At 37.7% G+C, this 16,244-nt stretch overlaps 2 protein-coding genes across 2 annotated transcripts; both read right to left on the reverse strand.

Moving 5' to 3' along the window:
• Nucleotides 1–2,083: 2,083 nt before the first annotated feature.
• On the reverse strand, nt 2,084–3,040 carry LOC139722350 (uncharacterized). Its single transcript, XM_071633661.1, has one exon. It carries the CDS (start codon nt 3,038–3,040, stop codon nt 2,084–2,086), a length of 957 nt encoding a protein of 318 aa, XP_071489762.1.
• Nucleotides 3,041–3,081: 41 nt separating this feature from the next.
• LOC139722361 (histone-lysine N-methyltransferase PRDM9-like) lies at nt 3,082–13,518 on the reverse strand. The gene is made up of 9 exons (XM_071633671.1): nt 13,383–13,518; nt 10,442–10,573; nt 8,779–8,852; nt 8,007–8,280; nt 6,986–7,099; nt 5,901–6,166; nt 4,789–5,041; nt 3,396–3,636; nt 3,082–3,091 (listed from the first exon to the last, which is right to left on the reverse strand). The coding sequence occupies exons 1-9, from the start codon at nt 13,516–13,518 to the stop codon at nt 3,082–3,084; spliced, it is 1,500 nt and encodes a 499-aa protein (XP_071489772.1).
• Between the last annotated feature and the right edge of the window lie 2,726 nt (nt 13,519–16,244).

Genomic DNA, 16,244 nt, shown 5'->3' on the forward strand with positions numbered 1-16,244 from the left:
GTATTTCTGAAAGTGGTACACTGTATGAATATATACACATACAATATGAAAAATTCAAATGAAAAATTTGTATCCACAATGTGTACACTATTTACAGTCGTACAATATATAAACTATACCATTTGCTCAACAGATCAAGTGGAAAATAATTCATCGATATCCGAGTATTTACATTGGGAGGGGACAGAAAACAATCTACGTTAGATGTTCTAAACAAAGCCAGTTAAAGAAAAAAAATATTTACATACACTTTGAATATACGCATCATATGACAAGCACTTACATGTACTTCAAACGTTAACAATATCGGGAAGATCGCACAGAACTTATCATACTATACATACAAGTTCATTGTGTCTATATCACAAACAAACAAACAAACAAACAAACAAACAAACAAACAGGTGGTTTCAACATCAAGTGTTGAATTTCTCTTCGGGTTTTCTAGTCTGTACATAATATCACAAGCGTAATTGCTTTTTCGAATCCAAGCAGTCCAAAAACCAATGCCGGGCTCTTTTGTTCGAGCAGAGAATGGAAGAACTGAATTGACACTGTAGATCAGACACATAAGTGAGATTATCATTGGACACTGCATATGCAAACACTAAACTCCCCTGCCATACTCATTTACCCGCTCATGAAACTACTCAAAGATGTATTGATAATGGCAAATAATTATGTTTATTCAAATCATAAACATTTTAGCTGGAGTGAATTAAAGAGAGATTTTTGCAAGCAATTTGATGAAGAAAACAAGAACAAGAATGCCATTAAGTTTGATAACCTACAATACTTCCCTGGTGGTGCTTTGTGTGTGTGTGTGTGTGTGTGTGTGTGTGTGTGTGTGTTTCGAAACCAATGATTTTTCTGGCCTTTTACTCAAAGATGAGCACGTTTTTGAGTATGCTTCTTTTGGTTTTTCTTTTGCTCAGTTTGATTAATCGCTTTACATTATCAGGCAGCTATAACTCTGTGACGTTAATACTATTACGCACCTCCCTCCTCGGAATGACAACATGAGGTCTCTTGCCACAACTGTCCAGCACATGCCCAGAACGTTCTCCTTGTTATATTTCTTTCTTTTTCGTTTTCTTTTATCTGTTTTGCCTGATAGAAGTGTCGCAGATTTAAAGCTAAAGCAATTCGATTTTAAATTTAGATTTTTCTTTTGGTTTTTTTGGTTTTTCTTTTGCTCAGTTTGATTAATCGCTTTACATTATCAGGCAGCTATAACTCTGTGACGTTAATACTATTACGCACCTCCCTCCTCGGAATGACAACATGAGGTCTCTTGCCACAACTGTCCAGCACATGCCCAGAACGTTCTCCTTGTTATATTTCTTTCTTTTTCGTTTTCTTTTATCTGTTTTGCCTGATAGAAGTGTCGCAGATTTAAAGCTAAAGCAATTCGATTTTAAATTTAGATTTTTCATTTAAAGCAATTCGATCGACCAATCAGGCCCCGGGCAGCCACCTGTTCAGCAACAACTATGGCTGGCATTATCAACATTAGCTGTCAATCATTGTTAGGTGCTGCACCTGTTTAAAACAATAGATCCAACTGGGCAATGGAATGTAGACCACACAAAACTTGTTTACATGCAATGGTACCTCAGATGTCAATATCATCAAGCCAAGACATATGTTAACTATGGGCTGCTGTAGGCCTACTGAATACTGAAGTTTATACAGTAAATCCTTGAAGTTATTGCTGACGTGAGATTGTACGGTGATATCAAATTTCCCTTCTTTTCTCACTGGTTTATAGTGCATTGGTATGATACACAGGGTACATTTCTGATCACACTCCTTAGGACTCTAAATATTCATATTTGTAAAGCATCCAGCATTTGATAATTGGACACTGGGATTGTACAATTGTCTAAAGTAGTTTCTTCAAATTCTATTTTATGCTGGCTTCATTTCATGAAATTGTAATAAATAGTACTCTTGAGTAATGAGTAATACAATACAAAAGAGGCAATGTTCAATCATTCAATGCAAATGTATATCATGCAGGGATATGTATACATATTTAAGTACTTGTAAAACAATAAAATTCTCATGCATTTATCAAATTCTAGTCCTCTTTTTCTGCAATAGGTAACACAGTGTTTTTGACCTGTGAATTCATTTTGTTTTCTGCAGACCTGCTGCAAGAAGCCTTCTCTGGAATATTGCACTTACTTCTATGTTTCCTGAGATTAGATGATGTAGTGAATGCCTTTTGACACACATCACACACATATGGTTTCTCACCACTGTGAATACGCTGGTGTGTCCTGCAATTACCGAAACCACTGAATGCCTTTTGACACACATCACATTCAAATGGTTTCTCCCCACTGTGAATACGCTGGTGTGTCCTGAGATGAGCTAATTGACTGAATGCCTTTTGACACACATCACACACAAATGGTTTCTCACCACTGTGAATACGCTGGTGTTCCCGGAGTATAGATAATCGACTGAATGCCTTTTGACACACATCGCACACAAATGGTTTCTCACCACTGTGAATACGCTGGTGTCTCCTGAGATGAAATGAATGACTGAATGCCTTTTGACACACATCACACACAAATGGTTTCTCACCACTGTGAAAACGCTGGTGTGTCCTGAGATTAGCTGATTGACTGAATGTCTTTTGACACACATCACACACAAATGGTTTCTCACCACTGTGAATACGCCGGTGTCTCCTGAGATGAAATGAATGACTGAATGCCTTTTGACACACATCACACACAAATGGTTTCTCACCACTGTGAATACGCTGGTGTCTCCTGAGATTACCTAATTGACTGAATGTCTTTTGACACACATCACACACAAATGGTTTCTCACCACTGTGAATACGCTGGTGTTTCCTGAGATCACCTAATTGACTGAATGCCTTTTGACACACTTCACACACAAATGGTTTCTCACCACTGTGAATACGCTGGTGTGTCCTGAGATCAGATGCTGTATTGAATGCCTTTTCACACACATCACACGCAAATGGTTTTTCACAACCCTGAATGATCCCACACATTTTTGACTGCTCATCGTGCTTCCGAAATTTAGTATTTGAGGTTACGCTTTTCTTTGAACAAGAAGGAATTTGCTTACTATAGATTTCATTTGTCTGATGAAGTTTTATATTTGATGGACTAGAGATATTTTGGTCTGTTCTAAGAAATGTGCTGATATCATCACAAGCGGATTCATTTCCTGTGGTTCGCTGATTTTCCTCCGGTAATCTGGCAGATTGTGCAAACAGCCCCATGTCTTCGCTTCCCTTCGACGCGTCCTGCTCATACACTTTGGATTTCAGACTACACAGTTCCTCAGGATGGTTCGTCAAGTGCCGTGTGAATAGCGTTAAAGACTGGAACATTTGACCACACTTCTTGCATGCTGGGTATCTGGCATGGCTCTGCTTAGATGATACGTCTGAACGTCTGTCATTGGTTCCTCGCATGGGCCACTGCTGCTGTTGACGATTGATAAAGGCCAAGAAGGCTGCATCGGGAGCATCTTGGTCTGGTAACAACCCAACGTGACCATGGCTGTACTTGAGATGTCCGGCTAGATACCTGGGTCGTGAGAACACTCTCCCGCACACCTCACATGTGTAGAGTCCAGGATCTACAAAAAGTGAAACATATTGAAACCTTAGGGAGATATGAACTTGTCACTCCTGTGTAACAAATGAAAAGGGCACTATATTTATCCCGTGTTACCTAGAAAATATCTTATTAACATACGAATTATAAGTTTTATAATGCTAATGCTAAAGCTAATGCTAATTTGTGTTTCAAATTTAAGTAATGCCCCCCCCCCCCCCCCCAACACAGGCATTTTTTTCCTCCGGAGGAGGCATAGATAACAAAGAACTCGGTAATATGTTCGCAAGAGATGACTCAATACCTTGTACATGTAAGTCATTACTCAATCAAAGCCAGGACACCACAGTGTTGAAATCCGATGGACATTTATGTTTATAGTTGATTCGCTTACTGCCGTAAGAAAAATTAGTTTATTTCACGCAAAACAAAGCAAGATCGAAAACGAACGACATTCAGAAAGTAAATTTAGAAGAAATCAAAGATATATATTATATCATGTGAAACAAGAACCAGAATATTTCCCCTGGTTTACGTTTAGCATGCGATTTTGTGTGTTTTTCCCTTCTTTTTCTCATTTTGTCGTTTTCATACCGTTTCGTTGATAAAAAATTAAAGTGCTAGTTTCCCGAAAACTCAAATCAAGTAAAGGAATGATTATGTCCACACGTAAGGTTCATATATCGCTGCATGGTAGGAACCTAACTTCCTATAAGCCAGTTCGGAGATAGCTCATGTGCACATGGGTACAAATGACCTTTCATTTTTCTTAGTTGGTTAGGCACTTCGCTCAATTCAAAGCGACATAATGCAGCAGCTTGCCCGACATAGCATTTTATGGAACTCGTATTCTATCAAAGAATGAGCCTGTGTAGATGAAGTGACCAGAATGGTTCGTCAATTAACACTTTGGGGAGCATCTATTTTATTGTGCTGTTTTGAATACTTTAACAAATTTTTTCTGTTAACACTGCCAAATACCAGGCTTGCTGTCAGGTGGATGTACATGTATATACTAGCAGGCACCATTTATAAGGATTCCATTAAAAATCATAGCATTACAGATGCTTATCTCAGTGAAATTGAAAACCAACCTGTCTCTCGGTGCAAATGCTCATGCTCAAACTGGAACCCCTAACTGGCTTATTATCATAGCTTCTATAATTACGATTACCTGTGCAGGCTTTAAGTTTGTTGCGGTGCAGCTGTATTCCAAGTTCCTTTGCATACTGATCGCCATAGAAGACCAACAGTTCAGTGCCAGGGCAGATTGGTTTGAAGGTGCGGTAGTAGATCTGTCCAAGGTACTGGAAAGAAACGAGGTTCTGCTCTGTCTCGTTTCGGGCACAGTTGATATACCTCATCCAGTTGCCCGTTTCCTCGCTTCTACTGTCAACGTAGTGATGCGGCTTGCCATCTAGACACACCTACATTTGAAGAAGGAAATTATGTTAATAACAAGGAGAATCTAACAAATCTTGCATGTTACAAATGATAGTTTGACATTTTGAAATTAAACAGTAAGAGTGAAACCTATGCAATTTCTGAAGGAGCTTTAAGTTTTGTTTTGTTTTTGTTTAATTTGACTTGTGATTTTGAGAGGGCCGAAAACTGGCTGAAATCTATAACATGCAATTTCTACAAAACAATTGTTGCTCGCATGTCATCGAAGCCTTTTACCAGCGATGCAAGAGTAATTTCTGAAAGCGAATTGAATATGCACACTCAGCCAGACGCCATACACACACAAACACACACACACACTCACACACACATGTATTTTTTATTAATTTATCTATTTTTTTTTTTTGGTTCACGAGTGTCTATCCTAACGTGTAATACAGTAGTTGACTTTCAGTAAAATCCTGAGACTCGGAAAGTAAGGGAAACACATTAGGATTTAATCTTTTCTCAGTCATATAGGTATCAAATACAGGTATAGTCTTGCTTTATGAAATCATCCATTGCGTTATTCCAATAGTAAAGCTTCGTAAAGCTGCTAGAAAAAAAAAAATTCTTTAAGAATTTACTTTATTCTTAAATCTTCACAAAAGCGAGTGTGCCTTGAGAACATGATTTACACCTCGTTTCATTTCTGCCGAGCTAGTTTTTGCTGGATTTTCTGAGGAGAAATAAAGCACGAGAGGTCATTCTCTCATTCACGGTCTTACTTTCAAACAGGGGCCATAATTTTGTTATCTAACTTTGAAAATAACAACCTGTTCATATAACATGGCTAAAAAGAGGTACTTAACCTGAAAAGAAAAAAAAATGAACTTGACTTACTTCCCACGCATACCCGCTGTCGAAGCCGGTCTCTGCGTCCACTATATCACCTTCATAAGGTCCGAACCGATGGCCCTTGGGTATGTGCTCAGTAGCTTTGACCCCTAGTCCAGCTCCAGGAATAGAAGACTGTCCGATCACCAGGCCTCCTGGGAGGGTGTTCCTCGCTCTGTTTTTGCAACCCTTTGGTACGGTTGCGTCTCGGATGATTACCAGTGGATGTTTCTCGCACTCACCTTCGTATATCTCACTACATTCTTCGCAAACTGACAATAGGGAAGGAAAGCAACTACTAGTATTTTGTATTGGTAACTCTCAGTGAGATCTCTGTAAACCTAGATCATCTTAAATGCTCATCTTTTTAAATCACATGTGATTAATATTGTTCTCGTCATCGGGAATTGACAGAATATAATGAACTTATATATTATAACATGTTGCTATTCCATGACTTATGGCATAATCACCTTTAAATTGTAGGTTATGCCATGATGGCTGTCATATTTCTTGATCAAATGTGACTCTTGTTTGATCCGCAGGTTTTGCCGATATTTTTTTTTGTCAAAGAAAAACCCACAGCATTTCGCAAGGATATAGTTTCTTCAATTTCTACTGATAAGTATTTTATGGAAAATAATGTTGTTTTTAGCCCTTTGAAGGATCACTATATGGGGATTTTCATAGATTGCTGCCATCATTATATTATTTCTGGACAAGTTGATATTGTCGAAGTTATCAACCCATCAAGAGCAAATACAAAGCGATGTCAATATTGCACTGCAGCCTCAGACTTTACTTGATGTGAATCAAAAATACCAGAGAACGAGTCTGGCTACCGTTTACAAGAATTTTTTTAACGTCTATAAAGAGTGAAACTGCTTTCGTTTATCTACAATGCAGAATGATTCAAGAGAAATCCCAAAAGCCCCGATTCCCAAATCAATGTGTATGCTACTAATCATTCACTGTTCATGTGTTCCTTCTTTCTTGTATTCTAGAGATTCTTGCTATATTTGCAACAAGTTATTAACAAAACGTAACAAAAAGTGACAGTATCTTCGTCTAAACTAGAATAGCCTACTCACATATGTAGTGATCCTCATCTGGTACGTCGTCTTCCTTGTAGCATTTCTTGGATACTGCTCTTCTGGGATAACGAGATGTTGGAGCTGGTGCCGTCGAAGCTTCGCGTCGTTTCTCTAAGAATTAAAAATGGAGAGCCGTTTGTTTACTGCTCGTGAATCTATGGTTTGCACGTGCGGTTCTCTGAAATGGTATGGTGGTCCTCTTAGCGATCATTTTGCAAGGCAGGTCCTGGACACATTTCAGGAAATAGAGTCTTGAGCGGTCTGTATTCATTGCAGTTTTGATTTTGTATCCACTTGGCTCCAATGTATACATGCTTTAGTCTTTGATGAGTCACACATCATTAACAATTTTATGTATTTCATGTATTCCTGTTTTTGTTGTTGTTTCAGGCTTTTTCAGACACGGGCTCGCGCTGTCTTCACAAAAGTTTAAAAATGTTTATCTTAAAGTCATGCTGATCTTCAATATGTTATTGTTATGTTCTTCTCTTTTATATACATTTCGCTCTAATGATTGTTGATACAGAGTTGTGAAATATACAAACCAAGTTGGCTTGTGTGATTTACTTTCTTAAGCATAATTTCATGAATACATCAAAATTATTTTCAGCAATATCACCGAAAATATAAGTACACTGATAACAATGTCCATGATTCGGAGAAATGGAGTGTAAATGTCTAAATTAATTCCATTATCAAAATGTATACTTTGGTATTGTATTACCAAATTTGCAACTAATGAATATTTAGGAAAGGAGTTACGACTATAAGCACTTTTTTCTTCTTACCGTGGCAGCCCTGAAGACCTTGTTGAAGGATCATAGATGACCATTTGACAGGAATCAAAACCCATAACGCAGCGCGTCATTTCATGGCTTCATTATACTAATTTGAATACATACGCACTCTATATTTACATAATTTAAAAAAATGCCTGCGACTGATAAAGTTCATAGGGATTTTGTTTGTTTGTTTGTTTGTTTGTTGTTGTTTTTCATAACGTTATTATCAATTTTACCTAATGGTCGCCCTGCTTTCCGCCCAACTTGCATTGGTCCAGGCGGTCTGAATGGAGAAGGACTGGCAGTTGTCTCTTTTGTGGTTGATTTTACTGGACCACCAGTCCTGTCATCTGCAGGTGCGCTTGGACGAGAGTCAACGTTGGATTCCACCTGCCTGTCCCCGCAATCCTTCCAGTCCAAAAGATCTGATATCTGTCCATCCCTAGTTTTGTCCCCATCGCCCAGAGGATCTCCAAGGTGCCCAGTGGGTGATCTAGCCGAGTCTGCCTTCTACATTTCCAACGAACATGACGAAAGGAAGTTACATTGAAGTTGAATTTCCCAGAGTCTTTGTAACATTTTCATAGATCTTGCTTTAACCCCTTGCTATCACCTTAATATTCAGTCATTAACACTGTGATGCTCTAGATTACTTATCGAAGGTGATCTTTCTGTTGTCTCTGTACAAAGGAAAATGTCTCATTCCTTCTTTTCATGACACCAACCGCCATTACTGTAAGACTTAAAGCGAGTAGAATTCAAATCCATTAGTATCAAATCTGTGGGGTTTTTTTTCACTTTTCTCCTTGACCCGTTACATCCCCCCCCCCCCCCTGTCATATTGTACATCATTGCTATTATCAGATTATTTTCCATTTTTGCCAAATACAGATTCTATAGCTAACTCGTTAGCTTATCTTCCGCTTGAGAATAAAATGTCTAATCGAAGTACAGTGACCGTTTCGTTGTTTGGTAAAACAATATCTATCCACTCGTCATTTTACTCACTTTTGAAGCATTTCCACAAGAGCTTTTCTTCTTTTCCTTCCTGGGCGATGCTTTAAATGGTGTCTTAAACGATGCTGTGGATTAAACACAAAGTCATTTGAGAAAGACGAAAAATGAACACGTTAGCCATATCATGTATTTTGGGGTTTACTTACACCTCGGTCAATAAACAATAACGATAACATTTTAATTAGAATGAGAGCAAAGATTGCTGGAACAGTTTCCACAGTAATATTAAGTGACAATATATGGCACATTTGTTTCGATGTAAAGACATTTATTCGCCAGTAAATTTACTTACATAGTTTTTCAATCACATTGAAGCTAGAAGGTCGTAAGCGCTGTATATGACAAAAACAAAAAATCATGTCGACAACTTCTGCATGACCTCCTGTCCTTACCTTCAACTGAACTGTTAGTAGTCTTTGGAAATTCTTGACAGAGACTTACTTGAACAACACCAAATATAATTAACAGAAACCGCAATTCTTAATTGGCATGATTGAACAGACTTGATAATTCCATAGCCTCTACTGATTTTAGCAGTGTGTGACCTTTGCGCTTTTAAATAGATATAAGATTTCTGTGAAAAAAAAAAATCTGTATAAAATCATATTTAGGCAAGGTTAATCATAATCATTAACAAACAGAACAGCCTCGTACTCAATTGAAACGCTCAACCCGTTTATTTACCTTGATATGATGTTTCATTGACGAATGCCCACAGGAAATGTACCAATGACAGAGGTGATCTAAAAACGGTTGTGTAACAAACTTATTCACTCCCGAGCAAATTCATTTACCTTTTTACCCTTTTCCTTTGCCTTGTCATGTCATACGCTCTTCAAAGAAGAAAAAAAGACTCTGGCAGAGTAGTCCAAAAATCATGTCTACACTTCACTTTTTATTGACATTTCGGCCTTGTTGAACAATGTTGAATATCGACCTTTATTATCTTGCTGTCTTACGTCAAGCAGGTGATATACAGTGTATCACGATAATACGAGTACACCATCTTTCTGCGTGCTTTTGCTTCTCGTGACCTTTCACTCATCCCCTTTATTCTGCAATGTAGAAGGCCGATATCCCTCAGTACCGAAGATCTTAAATCTTACCGACTTTTTGGGTGCTGTTCGTTATTCCGAAGATTCGTTAATCTGAAACACACAAATTCCTTATGGGTCTAACTAGAGGTTCGTTAAATCCGAAATGAAAAAAAAAAGGTTCGTTAATCCAAATATTTGTGGCGTTATTAAGAAAGTTCGTTATTCCGAAAGTTCGTTGATCCGACAATAAAACAAGGTCCGTAACGAACCTTCGGAATAACGAACCTTATTTCATTTTCGGATTAATGAACCTTCGGAATAACAAACCTTATCACATTTTCGGATTAACGACTCTTCGGAATAATGACTCTTCGGAATAACGAACCTTCGGACTAAAGAATCTTTGGAATAACGAACCTTCGGACTAGAGAGCCTTTGGAATAACGAACCTTCGGAAAAACGAACTGCAACCTTATTTTGTTAGTTATCACGTGCTGTCAGAAAAGTAAAAATAATGGCTAGCCAGAACAAGGAATAATGCTACACGCACTTTATGCTCTGGCATCTTAAGAGAAGAAACATTACAGCCTGTAAACAAGAAAAGCCGAGACGTTAACCTCTTGGTTTGGTATATTTCTTCTTCCAGCCTCCAGGCGTCCATTCCTCGTCTTCACTGTCACTCTCTCTTTTTCTTGATTTCTTCCTCTTTCGACTACTCTGCATGAAGTCTGGAGCTGGAACATTTAGTCCTGTTTAAAGCGAAACGGGATTTTAAACATGGATGCAAAACAAGACCCTGAACACAAATTCCCTGTATTCATTCATTCATTCATCCATTTTTTTATTTCCAACAGAAATATATAAATATATTACAGAAATTGAATACAAGTACCGGTACATAGATTTCATAATAACAAATAAAGGTTAAGTTTAGAAAATTGTAAGCATAAGAAAATGTTGAAAATGGGGAGGAATGCTAAAAAGCTGGGCTTGTAGGGTGCATTCCCCCACACATAATACAAGAAATTGTATGATCGATTGACTGATATACTTTGAAAATGGATGAAACAAAGAAACTAAGACAAAAAGACCTATGTTCCACTAACAAAACTAATCCGAAACAAAAACCCTGAACAAATCTCTTTACGCTATTCCTATCCCTATATAACAATTCCCTTTACATTGTATGTAAATGTAGCGGTGATCCTTCGGTCCTGATATTTCATTGATGAACGATCAATGTACGCTCACAAACGGTATTTGATTTTGATTTGATTGATTGATTCCTGTATTATCATTGTACATGAACATACATTGTACATGAACATGAATTGAAGAATGTCTCACAATGGATATATGCAAATAAATTGTCACTGAATATTGAGAAGACAAAGTATATGTTTTTCAGTAATTCTTTAGATAGATTACCAGGTAATGTTATATTTGACACTACTCCCCTAGAAGAGGTTTCGTCTATTAAATTCTTAGGTGTTTGTGTTGATAATAAGTTATCATGGAAGTGTCACATAAACAATATTTGTAAAGTAATTGCACGTAACATAGGCATAATGAATAGATTGAAATATTATCTTCCTTCTTCGGCTTTGATTACGCTTTATTCAAGTTTGGTATTGCCGTACTTGAATTACGGAATTCTTGCTTGGGGGAATACATATTCGACATTGTTAGATAAACTTTTTCTTCTGCAAAAGATGGCGCTCAGAATCGTTTTTAACCTTCATATCCGAGCACATACTGACAAGCATTTCCTTGAGCACAAAATTCTGAAAACAAAAGAGTTGTATTTGTTTCAACTTGGTCAATTTATGTTTAATTACAACTGCAATCATCTACCCAAAATATTTTATTCTTTATTTCACCGTAACAGCCACGTACATAATTATCCCACTAGACAATCTAAAGAATTTCATCTTCCCTTAGTTAGAACTGTACACACTCAAAATACATTTGTTTATACCGGACCCAGATTCTGGAATAGCTTAGATAATGATCTAAAAGAATCTGTGAAGTTAATTACATTTAAGTATAAACTCAAAAAATATTTGTTTTCTAAATATACCAGTTAATTCTGTTCAATGAAAAAACCCGTCATGTTTCACTTTTCCTTGAGATTTTGTAGTGTGTCCACAGACCTTTTCCATCCCTCTCCTTTTCCTTCTCTATTCTTCCCTGCTCCTTTTTCCTCGTTCTTCTTTGTCCAGTATCTGTGTGAGTGCATTTCCTCAAATTCTGTTGTTTCTGTGTATTTATTGTTGTTGTTGTTGTCGTCGTTATGTTTTTTTGTGGCCGATTGCATATCTTCCTTTCCGTTCAATTTTCCTGGCACACCTGGCCCCATAGTGTCTGTGCCACAAATGTGATATGTGATATAGTTTATACGTTTGCATCCTAAAATCCTAGTAAGTATTGTTCATAGTATCAACATCATTATATCAATGAGTAAAATGTACAATAGTATATAGAAGAATGTAAAATGAATATGTCTTATTGGTATAACAAATTGGTGCTGTTGTTTTGTTCCAGTGTTCCACGTTTTACAAGCGTGGCTTTTTTAGTGGAACACTGTTTTCCATCATTGTGATTATTTACTATTTTTGTTGCCATGACAAAATGCATTGTTTCTTTTTACGACATCATTCGTGTATAATATACTTTATATTGTGTTGAAAAAAATCCTTTATCGGACGAGTGTAAGAGAAATGAATAAAAAAATTGTATCACTTTGGATTATGTCAACTTTTTCTTTTCTTTTCTTTGTGATGATGGAAATAAATAAACTATTGAACTAAATAAACTATTGAACATACACCCATACATACATTGTGCGAGCCAGAGTAGCCTACATGCGAATACATAATCACACTTGTTACCAGAATATTTTTTTCATTGCCTTTACGCAATGTACAGCAGAAACGTATCAGTAATATAAGCGTACAATGAAAAATACAGCAGGGCTAACGTTACAGCTTAAGATTCTCTTGATTTGCATGCAGCCCTCGTACATAATAATTTTAATACACATGAAGAAAAAAAAGCAGGGAGGGATGATTTCATTTCATTTCTCTAAACCTATCCATAAAACCGTATGCCAACAATATAAATCTACTGCAACTGTTTCAATGCAAACAGAATATGATGGACTAATGTAATTGTGATAGTTTTGACCCATAACAGTCTTGTCCCAAACCCAACACCCACAAGGGAGCACACATATAGCCTAGGACCTACTCTTCTATAACTTCTATTCTTGCGTCCATATTCAAGAGCTGGCATGGAATAAACATACAAATCCGTACGAAATTCTGTCACATGATTTAAATGAATACATAATACCGTGACAGGAGTGTATTCTTACATGAATTTTATTTTGATGATTACACATGGCTCGAGATCTAACAACAATTATAATTACAGAAATAAAAAAAAAAATCTAAATCTAGACTCCAATGTTCATGTCATGCTTTTGTCTGAACTATAGGCCCTACCTAGGCCCTAGATATATTTCACTTCCATAACTTATCACTCTTTGCTTCTTACCAACTTCTCGCATCATCTCATAGTTTTCTTTGATGTTCTTCAACCTCATCTTCTCATAGTCGTTCATGTCCGCCCATTCTTTAGTTGAGAAGTACGCCTTCACCTGAGAAAAGTCATTCTTGGCCCGAAGAGCCATGCCGGAACTGTTTTGTGAGTTCTTCACCAATGGATTTTGCTGCAAAATTAAAAGAGTTAAAACTCGATAACAACAACAAAGAACGTTTAAATCTATCTGAAACAATATTCTTGTAGGTGCTACCGCAAAGAAAGCCAATAAGGGCAGAGGCAAAAACATGTATCCAGTGAAGTGTCTTATTATAAAGAGTGCCCAAAACAAATACCTACATACTTTGTAACACGTTTAGGTCTATAGCTTTGACAGAGACTCCAACCCCAAGCACCTACTGATCTGGAGATTCTCCCACCTATAAACCCAAGGTAGGCCTAGAGTCAGGGAACCAGTTTGCTGCAGGGGTCAAGTTTGCGGCACCCCTAGGAATATCTAACCATATCTTCAAAAGTAGGCCCTTGAAGGTTTTTTTTTCCTAATTTACTAAAATTGTTTTATTTGAAGAGCAACGGAAGAGCCTTCTTTTGATACCAGAATCATGAAATAACTCGGATGATGGCCTTCATAATTCTAATTTAAACCGTCTGTGTGACGCTGTTTTTTAAAAAGCATGATTTTCTTAACAAAGCGACAGTTAAGATTTTGTTCTGTTGCTAGGCAACCACCATCATCCCTTGTTTGTATCTTTATACATCTTACTATCAAAAGAAGCTTGGCATGGTAAGGATTCCTCGTGTAACTGTGTTAAACATTCTAAAATTCATTTCCTTTGTCAGTTTTGAGGAATGCAACAGTGACCAAAATGTCGGGATGGGTCTGGTTTGCGGCACCCCTATGGAATACTAGTAACACACATAGCGCTATTTTACATGTCAAAATGGATGGAAATTGATGAAGTACATGCGATCTTGAAAAACTATGAAATCGTGAAGGATCGAGATAATGAATCTAATTAAGTGTTCTAACAAGCTGAAAACTGTCTAACGAGTTACAGTTAGTTGGACCATCAAAAAAATATTTTGTTTTTGCAAAATTTTAATGTTTGAAGAAATTAGGGGACATTTTTGTGTGGGGTGCTGCAAACTGGACCCCCCTACCGCAAACCGGGTCCTCTTAATGGTTGGAAATTTTCTGCATAAAATTATTGATTATTAATATTATGACTAGTAACGGTTTATAGGGTAGTTGTCCACCATACACAATTGTGGTGCCCTGTCAAGAGGCCTCTGGTATCTCTTCAAGTAGACTCTAGGCCTAATTAAAAAAAAAAAAATCATTTATTTTTTGTTGCCCGTTTTACCAGAATACTACTTACTAGGTCTAACGTTACTAACTTTTAAATAGAACACCTACCCTTGAAAAGGCCTTTAACCTACCGCAAACTGGGTCCGCTACTCTAATGCAAATTGATGCAAACTATTTGTAGATTCTAACTGCTAATGTTAGAGAGTCCAAATGCAAACTCAATGCAAACCGTCGAGTGGGAGGGATAACTATCTCCTTTCACTGTTAACGGTTACTGCTGCACTGTAGTCTAGCTCTTTTACAGTGATTAACGTTAACGTTAGGGCTTTAACGCTAGGCCTAACTTTAATACGAGGCCTGTAGATATCTAGCAACTGTTACTAAGAATATTGAAAGATTCTCTAACCGTAACAGGACTAACTAGGCCTAGTCCTAGACATAGGCAATACTCAGTACAGTAGGTCTAGACCCTAGTTGGTAGATAAGCCTATGTAAAATAACCCTCTAACAAGCTACCTTACTGTATAATCTGACTGGTAGAATTTTTTTCTAGTTTTAACGTTAGACTGTTGTTCAGTGTTTTAGTCCCACGACTAACGGATTAACGTTACAACTCAATAAGATTACGAGGGGACGAGTCAATTCCGGTATGAGTGACTATGATTGAACGCCAAAAGCAACGGAACGTCTTAACGGTTTAATAGGCCTACGGGCTACGGCTATGACTATGCGGATGAGTCTAACTTGTTTGACATCTAACAGCTAACGTTGGTAGTTGATAAAGTTATTTTAGGCTATCATTATGTACATTGGATTCTAAGTCAGTATTCGTGTGGTATTTCTCTAGAAAACCCTTCTGATATATAGTCTATGTCATGTTCAAATATCTCCTTACCTTTGAAAATTACCCAGCTTTTGCCTCTACCGTTTTAGTCGTCGTAGGTCGTCGCTAATATAAAGGCTCCCTAATAGCAGCAGCAGATTACTAGTATGCATGCTTAGCTAGCTTAATACAGTAGGCCGACGATCTTTTTGCGCAATTTGTAATTGAGTATGCAACGCAGCGGCAGGATAGGCGCCTATCCTGCATGCCGAGCGCGTTGGTCGAGCGCGAGCTAGCATGCACGTACTAGTATCTATGTAGTAGCATGCATTGCCCAGCCGCTGCGGAGCTGCATACTCAGTTATTGCGCACAAAGATCGTCGCACAGTACAGCTAGCTAGCTACCACGGCTACGGCTGCGCTGCGCATTGAGCGTGCAAGATCAAGTCCAAAGATCAAGACCGTCAGTTCCTGCAGTCGATCGATACAGGGATTACAGCGCCGATCACAGATGGACGGCAAGCGCAACCCCAGTACAGTCGAAATCATGCCCGATTTACTTTTACGAATACAATCATTGTTGAGTTATCGATCACTCCCGTGGATCGTAACCCGTTGTACGGTACTTTTCTGTCACTAATTGGGGGTTGCAGTTTTATTTTCTTTCTGTCAGAAACACATTTTGAGTTTGATGTTGATTACTATTCCTAACCGATTTAAACGA

This window comes from Diadema antillarum, unplaced genomic scaffold (assembly GCF_040938485.1).
Source record: "Diadema antillarum isolate AM-2024a unplaced genomic scaffold, OU_Dant_1.0 scf00000014, whole genome shotgun sequence".
Classification (NCBI taxonomy): Eukaryota; Metazoa; Echinodermata; class Echinoidea; order Diadematoida; family Diadematidae; genus Diadema; species Diadema antillarum.